Source organism: Squalius cephalus (genome assembly GCF_949319135.1).
Source record: "Squalius cephalus genome assembly, chromosome: 2".
In the NCBI taxonomy this organism is placed as follows: Eukaryota; Metazoa; Chordata; class Actinopteri; order Cypriniformes; family Leuciscidae; genus Squalius; species Squalius cephalus.
The window spans coordinates 62,405,424-62,418,470 of NC_137123.1; the positions used below are offsets into that span (position 1 = coordinate 62,405,424).

Sequence of the window (13,047 nt, forward strand, 5' to 3'; positions counted from 1 at the left end):
TGTCTTTGTTGCGAACACAAAGCGCAGGCGTTCTGCTCTCTCCTCCTGTTGCTTCACCTGGTTTCACATTTCACTGGCTGCTGGGCCGAGTGAACACACACACACACACACACACACACACACAGCTGGGCCGAGTGCCAAACTATGACAGTTACGAACATTACCGTAGTGCTTACATACGAAAAGATACGTGCTGTCTCTCTCACCGTCTTTAATCTTTAAATCTTTCACTGTAATGTTTGCTCAGACACACACACACACACACACACACACACACACACACACACACACACACACACACACACACACACACACACACACACACACACACACACACACTTGTTCCTGATATTGTTAAGCTATTCTTGGTAATCTGTCACAGGATTCAGTGGCCAAAAACAGTATCTTAAGTCATAGTCATTAATGTCTGAATGTCACTGCATTACATACAAACTATGTCATGTATTGTACAGAAAGAGGCTCTTTACTATCAAAACATGTGACAAAAAGAGCTTTGTTTGGTTTGAAACGCTAAAAAAATGAAGACCGTCAGTATTGTGTTTGTTTGTGGTTCGTTTGCGGATGAGACTGATAGTCAATGTGATTCTCTACACCCGTGTGAACTTGAGGAGATCTGAATACTTGCATCCACTAAAACACCAGCCGATTCAAAGATCCTGAGCAAGAATGTAATGACATTAAGACACGCTTAAGTGTGACTTTAGAGTTCAAATGCATGTTTTATTAGCTGAAGATTCCTGTCATTCTCTGGCAAAAAGAAACAGTCTGACACTGTCTGCCAAAGCAGCGCTGGAATGCTTTCCCGGTCACGTTTAACTCTCACACTGTGTGTGTGTGTGTGTGTGTGTGTGTGTGTGTGTGTGTGTGTGTGTGTGTGTGTGTGTTTGAAAAAATTGCTGTCACTAAACTCAATGCCTCAATTTGTTTTTTGTAGTGTTTTTTTTAGCAGCAGTGAAGATAAAATACCAAAATAAACATATTTTTGTATCACTCTATATAAAGGTCATGGTTAAATGCCATAGTTTCTTTTTCCACAACCAGCTGCATGTCGAGAATATCTCTTCGTGTGTTTACTGACTGCTTGAGATTTCCTGTTTCAATTAAACATACTTTGTGCACTTTACCTTCAGTCAGATATTTTTAGAATAAAAATGTGAAGGAAATGAAATGCTATAATGCAGTGAAGACATTTATAATGTTACAAAAGTTTATATTTCAAGTATGCTGTTCTTTTCAACTTTCTAGTCATCTTAGGATCCTGAAAGAAAAGTATCAGTTTTCACAGAAATATGAAGCATGACTGTTTTCAACGTTCATAATAATCATAAATGTTTCTTGAGCATCAAATCATCATATTAGAGTGATTTCTGAAGGATCATGTGACTCTGAAAGACTGGAGTAATGATGCTGAACATTCAGCTTTGATCACAGGATATAAATTATATAAAACAGTTCTTTTAATAGCAATAATATTTCACAATATTAATGTGTTTACTGTATTTTAAATGAAATAAATACAGTCTTGGTGAGCTGAAACATTAGTATTTTTCAGTAGTTTTCCAGTCAAAACATCTCAACATCCTTAAAAATAGATAGAATATTATGTATTAAACTTCAGTGTCATTTAGTTGAAACGAGGTTACATTTACATTTAGTCATTTAGCAGACGCCTTTATCCAAAGCGGCTTACAAATGTGGACTAAATTAAGCTAGTCATCGTGAAGAGGCACGATGACTAGCACGAATATATATATATATATATATATATATATTTATGAGGTTAAGTGCTCACGGAAGAGAGAGGTTGTATGGAAGCTTGTTTCCGCCACAGAATAAAACATTTTAAAAGATCATTGCGACTTTTTATCTCACAATTGCGAGTTTACATCTCGCAATTCTGACTTTATTTCTCAGAAATGCGAGATATAAAGTCAGAATTGCGTGAAATAAAGTCGCAATTGCGTGAAATAAAGTCGCAATTGCGTGAAATAAAGTCGCAATTGCGTCTTATAAAGTCAGAATTGTGAGATATAAAGTCAGAATTGCGTGAAATAAAGTCGCAATTGCGTGAAATAAAGTCGCAATTGCATGAAATAAAGTCGCAATTGCGTCTTATAAAGTCAGAATTGTGAGATATAAAGTCAAAATTGTGAGATATAAAGTCAGAATTGCGAGATATAAAGTCAGAATTGTGAGATATAAAGTCAGAATTGCATGTTATAAAGTCAGAATTGCGAGATATAAAGTCAGAATTGCGTGAAATAAAGTCGCAATTGCGTGAAATAAAGTCGCAATTGCGTCTTATAAAGTCAGAATTGTGAGATATAAAGTCAGAATTGCAAGATATAAAGTCAGAATTGTGTGAAATAAAGTCGTAATTGTGTCTTATAAAGTCAGAATTGCGAGATATAAAGTCAGAATTGCGAGATATAAAGTCAGAATTGTGTGATATAAAGTCGCAATTGCATGTTATAAAGTCAGAATTGTGAGATATAAAGTCAGAATTGCGTGAAATAAAGTCGTAATTGTGTCTTATAAAGTCAGAATTGCGAGATATAAAGTCAGAATTGCGAGATATAAAGTCAGAATTGCAAGATATAAAGTCAGAATTGCGAGATATAAAGTCAGAATTGCGTGAAATAAAGTCGTAATTGTGTCTTATAAAGTCAGAATTGTGAGATATAAAGTCAGAATTGTGAGATATAAAGTCAGAATTGCGAGATAGAAAGTCAGAATTGCGTGATAGAAAGTCAGAATTGTGAGATATAAAGTCAGAATTGTGAGATATAAAGTCAGAATTGCGTGAAATAAAGTCGTAATTGTGTCTTATAAAGTCAGAATTCTGACTTTTTTTCTCGCAATTCTGACTTTATAACACATAATTGCGAGTTTATATCTGACATATTTTCTCAGAATTGTGAGATATAAAGTCCAATTCTAAGGAAAAATACTTTTTTTTACCGCAGAATAGTTTATATCTCATAATTTTGACTTTATAACATGCAATTGCGACTTAATATCACGTAATTCTGAGATAAAAAGTCAGAATTGTGAGATTATAAAGTCGCAATTACCTTTTTTATTTTTCACTCTGTTGCAGAAACAAGCTTCCATAAGGTTGGGCTTAGAAGTGTGACAGTCATATTTCTGAAATGTAAGATTTTATTGTAGCGTAACTGTTGCTGAGTGTGTTATTTTCTAATGCTGGTGAACGTCTCATAGATTCCCCGGGCCGGTTCGTGACTCAGCAGAGATTGCTGTGTGATGGTGGTCATGTGAAAGTGCAGAGGAGGACTGGTGCTGGACTGACAGGAACAGAGGTCGATCGGGAGGGGATTTCTCACAGTTTGCTGTTCAGTCTGTCTGACTGCGATCGTGTTTGTGTCCTGAATCATCCTCCTCCAGCAGTGGGAATATCAGCAGGTGTTTTTCCCTCTGTTCGTTCCTGCATATCTCTACACTTCCCTCACTGACTCCCGCAAAACTCCATAAAATCACGGGTTCTGTCAAGAGTGTGTGTCTGTGTGCGCGAGTGAGTAAGTGAGCGAGAGTGAGTGAGTGAATGAATGAGTGTGTGTGTGTGTGTGTGTGTGTGTGTGTGTGTGTGTGTGTGTGTGTGTGTGTGTGTGTGTGTGTGTGTGTGTGTGTGTGTGTGTGTGTGTGCGTGTGTGTGTGTGAGTGATTGAGTGAGCGAGTGAGTGAGTGAGTGAGTGAGTGAGCGAGAGTGAGTGTGCGTGTGTGTGTGAGCGAGTGAGTGAGTGAGTGAGCGAGAGTGAGTGTGCGTGTGTGTGTGAGTGAATGAGTGAGCGAGAGTGAGTGTGCGTGTGTGTGTGAGTGAATGAGTGAGCGAGTGAGTGAGTGTGCGAGAGTGAGTGAGTGTGCGTGTGTGTGAGTGAATGAGTGAGCGAGTGAGTGAGTGAGCGAGAGTGAGTGAGTGAGTGAATGAGTGAGCGAGCGAGTGAGCGAGAGTGAGTGAGTGTGCGTGTGTGTGTGAGTGAATGAGTGAGCGAGTGAGTGAGCGAGAGTGAGTGTGCGTGTGTGTGAGTGAATGAGTGAGCGAGTGAGTGAGTGTGCGAGAGTGAGTGAGTGTGCGTGTGTGTGTGTGTGAGTGAATGAGTGAGCGAGTGAGTGAGTGAGTGTGTGTGTGTGTGTGTGTGTGTGTGTGTGTGTGCGCGCGTGCGAGTGAGTGAGAGTGTGTGTGTGAGTGAATGAGTGAGCGAGAGTGAGTGAGTGTGCGTGTGTGTGTGAGTGAATGAGTGAGCGAGTGCGTGCGTTTATGTGAGTGAGTGAGTGCGTGTGTGTGTGTGTGTGTGTGTGTGTGTGTGTGTGTGTGTGTGTGTGTATGTGTGTGTGTGTGTGAGACGGCACGCGATGAATGGTCGGAAAGCAGTGTGTGTAGTCTGACATGTTTCTTGTCCACCACACGACAAGATTTTAGGAGTCAAAATCGTGTAATCTGACGCAGTGACTCGTAACACACAAAAAAAATCGTGTAATCTGAACCAGGCATCAAGTCAAGTCACCTTAATTTATACAGCGCTTTTAACAATATAGATTGTTTGGTAACACTTTATTTTACAGTGTCCTTGTAACATATGTACGTACCATAGTAATAACAGTAAATTATGCATAATTACATGCAACTAACCCTCAACCAAACCCTAATCCTACTCTAACCCTACAGTAAGTACATGTAGTTAATTAATATTACCCAGTACTTAAATATATAATTACACTGTAACAATGACACCTTAAAATAAAGTGTAACCTATAGTTTCACAGCAGCTTTACAGTGATAACAGGAGATTACAATAACAGAGATTGTTTAGGCTTTACAGCAGCTCTAGAATAAAGTTAATGTCCAGATAAAGTTAGTTTTGATTGATTCACTTCCGTTGCAAAGATCATTAGTTATTAACTTAGGGATCGCTAACATGACACACCGAATCCTTAATGCGCTCCAGCCGCTCATTCACACAACAGTGTTTGGTGCTTGAGAACGTAAGCCTTGAAACAGGTTCAGGTGCAACCTTGAAAATAAGTTATCATCTCCGTGTAAACTTCAAAAACGCGAATCTGTGAAAACGCTGACGGCGAGCATTTCTTACATATTTCTCAAGTGTCCTGCTTCTGTCTCTGCTCGAGCTTCAGCGCCGAGGCAAACCCCACTCATATCTTCTCCTCCTGTTGCTGATCTCCTGGCCTGACGTGACTCAGGGTTTAATAATTATATTCATCATGACTAGAGTCTTTATCCACAGAATGAAATGTGCAAGGAAAGTCCCTGTTTTTATATCTTAACTTAAACCAGAGGCAGACCAAACATCTGTTCCCTTTTAAAAAAATTCTGACTTGTTCATTGTGGAGGAATTATAAGGAACTGTTTAATAAATGATTTTCTGCACTGTAACATTATTTCCATGAAAATTTCCACACCCAGTTTGTCATTACTGTAATGTGTCTGTGATTCGTATTATTCTTCATTCTAATGATTCATCCTGTCTGGACTCCCAATTATGTTTTTATTATTTAAATCAGCATAAATTAAATGTCCTGATTTAAGATTTTTAAATCACCTTTAAAGTAACTACTGAAATTAGCAGTGTTAAAGTCAAAGCCTGAATGATTAAATGTAAAAAAAAAATATTGGAAGGCATAATTATAGGAGGCACTAACAAGCATTATTTATTTATTTATTTGTTCATCCATCCATTCATTTATTGTGCAAAAGTGTCAAAACAATGTGGGTTATTATGTTATTGACCATTTGAAGCTTATTTTCTCTTTCTGGTCATAAAGATACACTGATGGACATGCAGGAATGTCTCCGGCCAATGAAACGAGGAGTGTTTTTCTCAGGGATGAGGATATGCAGTTCCATGATGCGATGGGAACACAGCAGGAGACGTGTGTGTGTGTGTGTGTGTGTGTGTGTGTGTGTGTGTGTGTGTGTGTGTAGGACAGCTGTGTATCCCAGACATCAAATAAAATAAATAAATAACAGATTCAGCAGACAGCCCTCCTACTCACCGTTCTCAGCTCTACACTCCTGTAAGAACACATTCAATGTTTTCTGAACCCGTCCCATAAATTGAAGGTTCTTTAGGGTTGATGCTCATAAAAATGCCGTTTCTCTTCTTTTCTCTGTTGCCAAATGAAAAGTGTGAAAGTGGTTTGATTCACTGTCAACATCCACACGAGGAAATCCAGGACACGTGTCCCTTGATTTAAGAGCTTCAGGTACAAATGGCATTTCTAAACGTCTAAATGTGTAGTTTTATATTGTAAATAACCTCTTAAAGTTTGGATAAACTTAAATCTGCAAAGGTAATTCATTTACCGGGTTGTTTACAATATAACGCATTGATTCAACAAGGTGCTGAAAGCATTCTTTAGAAATGTTGGCCCATATTGATAGGATAGCATCTTGCAGTTGATGGAGATTTGTGGGATGCACATCCAGGGCACGAAGCTCCCGTTCCACCACATCCCAAAGATGCTCTATTGGGTTGAGATCTGGTGACTGTGGGGGCCATTTTAGTACAGTGAACTCATTGTCATGTTCAAGAAACCAATTTGAAATGATTCGAGCTTTGTGACATGGTGCATTATCCTGCTGGAAGTAGCCATCAGAGGATGGGTACATGGTGGTCATAAAGGGATGGACATGGTCAGAAACAATGCTCAGGTAGGCCGTGGCATTTAAACGATGCCCAATTGGCACTAAGGGGCCTAAAGTGTGCCAAGAAAACATCCCCCACACCATTACACCACCACCACCAGCCTGCACAGTGGTAACAAGGCATGATGGATCCATGTTCTCATTCTGTTTACGCCAAATTCTGACTCTACCATCTGAATGTCTCAACAGAAATCGAGACTCATCAGACCAGGCAACATTTTTCCAGTCTTCAACTGTCCAATTTTGGTGAGCTTGTGCAAATTGTAGCCTCTTTTTCCTATTTGTAGTGGAGATGAGTGGTACCCGGTGGGGTCTTCTGCTGTTGTAGCCCATCCGCCTCAAGGTTGTGCGTGTTGTGGCTTCACAAATGCTTTGCTGCATACCTCGGTTGTAACGAGTGGTTATTTCAGTCAAAGTTGCTCTTCTATCAGCTTGAATCAGTCGGCCCATTCTCCTCTGACCTCTAGCATCAACAAGGCATTTTCGCCCACAGGACTGCCGCATACTGGATGTTTTTCCCTTTTCACACCATTCTTTGTTCTCTGAAGTGACACCAATGTTTGATAATGTTATAAAGTTATGGTTATAAAGTGGTGACTTTTTGCTAAATTTGAAAATCAGTAACAACTCTACAAAAACGACTAAAATAGGGACCTCGTTCTTTAATTTCATCATTTTTGGCACAAAATTCAAGAAAAAGAATATGATGTTCTTAAGAAAACATTGGCTAAATATTTTTTGGTTACACTTTATTTTTAGGTGACGTAGTTACATTGTACTTACTCAAATAAGTACTTAATTTACTACATGTACTTACTATAGAGTTACAGTTAGGGTTTGGTTTAAGGTTAGTTACTTGTAAATAATTCATAATTTGTTGTTATTACTATAGTAAGTTTGTGTAATCACCTTAAAATAAAGTGTTACCGAATGTTTGAAGAATTGCATTTAGGAAAATTCTTAACTCAACTTTTGAGAACTTTTTTCAGTAACACTTTAGTTTAGGGTCCAATTCTCACTATTAACTAGTTGCGTATTATCATGCATATTACTAAGATATTGTCTGTTTATTACTTATAAAGCACATATTAATGCCTTATTCTGCATGACCATATTCTACATCCTTTAATCCAACTCAATACCTAAACTAAACTATTAATAAGCGGTAATTAGGAGTTTATGGAGGCAAAAGTCATAGTTAATAAAATCTAAATCTAAAGCGTGACCCTTTTTTCTTAAGAACGTTTTTGTAAATTCGGCCCCTGATTAAGAACCAATTCCAGTTCTTGATGACCCTGGATCACGTCTCCAGTCTCGAGTCGCACTGGTATATTTGTGGCAATAGCCAACAATACATTGTATGGGTCAAAATTATCGATTTTTCTGTTATGCCAAAAATCATTAGGATAATAAGTAAAGATCATGTTCTATGAAGATATTTTGTAAATTTCCTACCGTAAATATATAAAACATGTATTTTTGTGAGTGAATGCAGCACAATCGCCAACATAAATGCACAACTTTCTCAATGTTTCGATTTTTTTGCATCCTCGGATTCCAGATTTTCAATAGTTGTATCTCAACCAAATATTATACTATCATAACAAACCACACATCAATGGAAAGCTTATTTATTCAGATTTCAAGTGATGTTTAAATCCCAATTTAAAAAAATTGACCCATGTGACTGGTTTTGTGGTCCAGGGTCACATATGTTCTTCAGACCATAACATTGGTTTCTAGGTCTGGAATCATATAACTTAAATTGCATTTAAATTGCATTTAAATTGCAACCCCATTGCATTATATAACAAAACATCAAAGCAAATCCTGCGCAAATCAAAGCCTTTTTGGAACCTTAATTTTTTCGGAATTCATAACCGTTTCAGCACAATCAAACAGACATTCTACAACACTGTCGTCTGTAAGCGTGTCTGGATGCGGGGATGAAATCTGACTCCAGGTTTGGGAGGGATAGCATCTGGATAGCACCTAAAGCACTCCGCCCACCACTCCCAAACCTCCCGTCCAAACGGTTCGAGGACCGCCAGGACACAGGTGTGTGTGTGTTTGGCATGTGCTGGAGGCGTGATGCAGGTGTACATGTGCCAATTTGGGGCCGTCTAAGCTGGAGGTGGACGCAGGTGTGTGGCTACGAGATAATGGGTGCTTGAGGGGTTGCGGGGGGGCGTTTCTGTTCTTTGGACAAAATAAAACGTCCTAATCAGTTGCATGATAGGCAAGAGTCTTGCGTGATATCATGACCCTCTGGCACGTGTAATGCAATGCCTTTATTAAGGACAGGTGAGACGGTAATGAGTCCTGCAATTATGCTGACGCCCTTCATGCAAGATGGCATGCAGTTTTGATTTGATCCAGGTAATGCAATCGTTTTGGGAAAAGAAAATATTTTACTCATAAATATTATGTCAATGGACGTTCAATGTAATTTGCTTGTGAGATGATGCAGTAAAAGTGAAATTTGGATATTATGAGAGTTTATTGTTGGTTAACACTCTTATATTGTGTCTCATGCAGAATCAACAGGTTAAAATGATATGAACGGCGCCATGCGACATGCAAAACACATAATGAAGTCTACGATTTGAAGCAGGTAATGCCATCATTCACAGGGAATATGTTTGTGCAATTCTTTTAAAATAACTTTTTGGCTCTCGGTCATCTAATATGACATTTCATTTTCACTTTAATTGAATGTCAGTTGCACTTAAAAATATATGAAAGTCATTGCAATAGACATCAAAATACAGTATGTGACAGATCGTCATATTTTCTCAGAACTTCACTTTTGTTTTTTGATTTGATATTTAATGCAATGTATTTTAAGTGTGGCTTAAATGCCTTCTTATCTCACTGTATATGTGTTATCTTTGTAAATATTTCTGACTAGATACTGAAGTTATTTAGACCAAATAGTCATAATAATAGTTTATTGTCAGTAAATGCACTGCATTACATTTTCTGTTTGTCTTGCAGAATCAACACTTTGAAATGATAATGTAAGGCGCCATGTAACATGAAGAATGCGTAATGAAGTCTCCGATTTGAAGCGGCCGGTAATGCAGTCATCCACAGCCTGATGATGCATAGAAAAGCTTTTTGAAATTATTATTAAAAAAATATATAATAATTTATTATTACAATGCACTTTCACATTAGTTGTTGGCTCATGCCACTTAATTTCATTGTAATTGAATGTCAGATGTACTTACAAAGTTACACATTAGGCATTAGGTGACAAATCATCAAACCAAGTGCCATCTGCAAAGAAACAACACTATTTTCTTAGAATATTTAGTTTTCAAAATGAATATTTAGTTTTAAAAGTCTTTTTGCCCCACTGTATACAGTATGTGAACATTTTATACATAATTCTGAGTGGATACTGAAAATGTAAGGTCAAACAAGTGGTCACAATGCGCGAGACTGTCAGTAAACACACTGCCTTTTATTTTCTGTTTGTCTTGCAGAACCAGCAGATGAAGCTGAAACGAAAGGCATCATGTAAATTTTGACGATCGGCAGCGCCTTTATGGCGTCTGAGACACAGGACTAATTGTGTCCTCTGGTGAAGATGGATTTGCATGCTTTAACTTATGCAGCGTGACTCGCCTTGCTCTCGTACACAAACTCTGACACACACACACACACACACACACACGCTTTGGCTGTTAAACGCTGTGGTGTTCTTACCTACTCACTCTCAACCCCCCTCTGTTGAGCTTGCACGCTCTTACAATTGAAACAGACCTCATCTATTTCCTCCTTTTCAAGAAAATGCCAACAGGTGGAGGTTTGATAGCCCGGCCCAAACGCCAGATCACACAGAACAAAAACCTCTGCAGAAAAAAGTCCGAATGAAATCTGCTGGAGCATGTGACCTGAACGGCCCAATGACACTCGGATGCTTTTTTTTTTTTTTTTCTTCAGTTGTGGGGAACAGTTAAACTTGTCGTCTGTCTAAGGGAGAAGCTTTTTCTGTGGGCCGCCACAACCACAAACCAAGTCTGCGACCGGTCACGGCTCTCTAGGCACTAGAGATCTGCCAGATAAAGATAGACGAGAGGGACTGAAGAGCAACGAGGGGGAGGGAGGAGAATACGTGTTGATGTCAGCGTGTGAAACAGACAATTCGCCGGAAAAACCACAGCGACACGTTTGCGCTCCTGCTCTTTTGCACAAGGGTAAGCATCAGTCAACCACAGGCTGACCACCGATCGCAGTCGCCCGTGTCTGTGAACCATGCACAGAATCCCAGGACCGAACCGCCTGTCTGGACCGGCTCAGGGTGACCACGGGTTCCCGGGTGTGGGTGTGTACTGCATGTCGGGGTTCGGGGATCAGGGGGTGGCGTTCGGGCGAAACCTCTTGCGTGTCGTCATGCATGTATTTTTTGCTCTTTGCAGGGCAAAACCGGGAGCCCTTCAAAATTCGGGAGCAGATCAAGTTGGAAGCGCTGGATTCTGACGACGAAGAGGAGGAGAAGCAGCCGCTTGCGATGGCCTCCAACAGCATCTTCGAAAGCTTCTCGTCTTACCAGTCGTGCTTCTCCAGGGGTGAGTGTCCGAGCCGATGTTTCTGTGCAAGCTCTTATCTCCGTCGACGCCGATGTTTGCGCAAAAAAAAATGACGAAGCTGGTTTGCAGTGTCAGTGGAGTACTGAAATCTTGTGGCTGAATCTGAAAACCACAGGTCTGTGGGTTACTGAGTACTTCACTGGTTAACCTCATTCAACCAGCTACTGCACGCTGGACTCCGACGGGTTTTCCAGCTGGAGAAACAGGGCGCTCTCGTCCAAAATATTAGTTTGAAAACTTTTCGGTTTTTGCATTGTTTTTTTATGCAGGGTGAAACTAACTTACAGAATATTGCTTTAATGGTTTAAGAGGTTGTTAGTTTGTGTGTGTTTTTTTAATGACAAGCTTTGCACACGTTTGCTTATGCTTTAACAGTTGAAGAGGTCGTATTGAACCCTCAATAGAGTAATGAAGTTGATGTCTGGAAAGACGTTCTTTGAAAGCTTCAGTGACGAGCCGACTTGCATTCGTGAAGTAAAAGCGTGCTGGTGTTGAGTTTGATGATTGAGATCCAGGAAAAGCATGTAACATAAGATAAACCAGTAAATACAACACAAGACTGTCTTCATTCAAATTATGCATTGGCACTTTTACTTCTTTCTTGGGAAAGTCTTGTTACATGATGCTGTTTTAAAAAAAAAGTTTCACCTTTAATGCACAAATAATACTTTTAGCTTTTTGTTTAAGTTCAGTCCTTACTGAAAGCTCTGCAGGAACATGGTTCTGTAAAATAAAAATAAAATCAATTTTTAATAATTCGTTCCATGAGAAAGAGATCCAGGAAAAGCATATTGCTGGTTACACTATAACTGAAGTGTTACATGATACGTGATGTTTCACCTTTAATGCACAAATAATCCTTTTAGCTTTGAGCATTTTGTTTAAGCACTGAAATTTCTGAGGGAACGTGTTTCCAATAAAGAAAATTCAAATGAAAAATAATTAGCGTTAACAAATTTAGAGCTTCTTCATTCCATGAGAAAGAAGTCCACTAAATCTCAGTTCTGTTTTCTGTTAATATTATTGTATTTCATTGTTATGCAGTAGTGGTCCGACCTCCCAGCTCTGGACTTTCCCTCTCGTCGGAGGCTGCGTAGAGTTTCTGAAGCGCTGCGTTTGATGCCTGTGGGTGTGTGAGTTCACAGCTGAGGCCCAAAGATGATGCTTTAGGTTCTCTCTCGTACTGAAATGACTGTGGGTTAAAGGTGAATGGAAATTACCCTGGTTTGGTTAAACTGACTCATTTAGCCGGTCTGAAGTCCTCTACTCTTCACAGATTCTGTATATTCTGCTCAGTTAATTGGCTCTTCTAACTCAAAATCACTTCTAACAGTTTTAGTGTTTTAAAACGTGCATTGAAAATGCCTATTTTTTTTATTCTAGATCATTTCTAAAGATGATGTTAATGAGGTTATGAGGTCTGGTTGCTTGAGAGTCTCATTTCAGCTTGTTTGCTTGTTGGTTTGTCAGCTAATTAAAATTTGTTTATCAACTTCATTCTTACTGTTATTGAAAGTTGTGCATGAGCATGATCCTGTAATAACTTCAAATTAAATTTGATTTAATTTAATAATTACATTAAATTAAATTAAATAATTATAATAAAATAATTATTGTGAACAAATTTAGAGCTGGAGAGAAAGAAGTCAACTCTTGACATAAGTCTCAGTTCTGTTTATTATTAGTTCTAAATGTTTTAGTGTTTTTAAATCCGCATTTAAAACACTCATGTTTATTCTAGATCCT

At 38.9% G+C, this 13,047-nt stretch overlaps 2 protein-coding genes across 7 annotated transcripts in view; both read left to right on the forward strand.

Moving 5' to 3' along the window:
• Positions 1 to 9,255, forward strand: part of LOC307149551 (uncharacterized protein) — a gene marked incomplete at its 3' end in the record, with an annotated part of 47,824 nt that extends 38,569 nt beyond the window's left edge. Inside the window, exons 4-7 of the mRNA XM_079855921.1 lie at positions 3,244 to 3,444; positions 5,821 to 5,946; positions 8,633 to 8,761; positions 9,242 to 9,255. Coding sequence (XP_079712047.1) covers positions 3,244 to 3,444; positions 5,821 to 5,946; positions 8,633 to 8,761; positions 9,242 to 9,255 — 470 coding nt within the window. The remainder of the gene's footprint in view (positions 1 to 3,243; positions 3,445 to 5,820; positions 5,947 to 8,632; positions 8,762 to 9,241) is intronic.
• Positions 5,990 to 13,047, forward strand: part of runx1 (RUNX family transcription factor 1) — a 68,821-nt gene continuing 61,763 nt past the window's right edge. For 2 of the 6 annotated variants that reach the window (XM_079848146.1, XM_079848151.1), the window contains exons 1-7: positions 5,990 to 6,072; positions 6,184 to 6,261; positions 9,008 to 9,082; positions 9,242 to 9,317; positions 9,701 to 9,780; positions 10,195 to 10,908; positions 11,131 to 11,280. In XM_079848146.1, coding sequence (XP_079704272.1) covers positions 10,833 to 10,908; positions 11,131 to 11,280 — 226 coding nt within the window. In that variant the 5' untranslated portion in view covers positions 5,990 to 6,072; positions 6,184 to 6,261; positions 9,008 to 9,082; ... (1 more) ...; positions 9,701 to 9,780; positions 10,195 to 10,832. Of the gene's footprint in view, positions 6,073 to 6,183; positions 6,262 to 8,611; positions 8,848 to 9,002; positions 9,083 to 9,241; positions 9,318 to 9,700; positions 9,781 to 10,194; positions 11,037 to 11,130; positions 11,281 to 13,047 lie in introns of those variants that run through there. The other 4 variants (XM_079848147.1, XM_079848149.1, XM_079848148.1 and 1 more) reach the window with 4 other exon arrangements.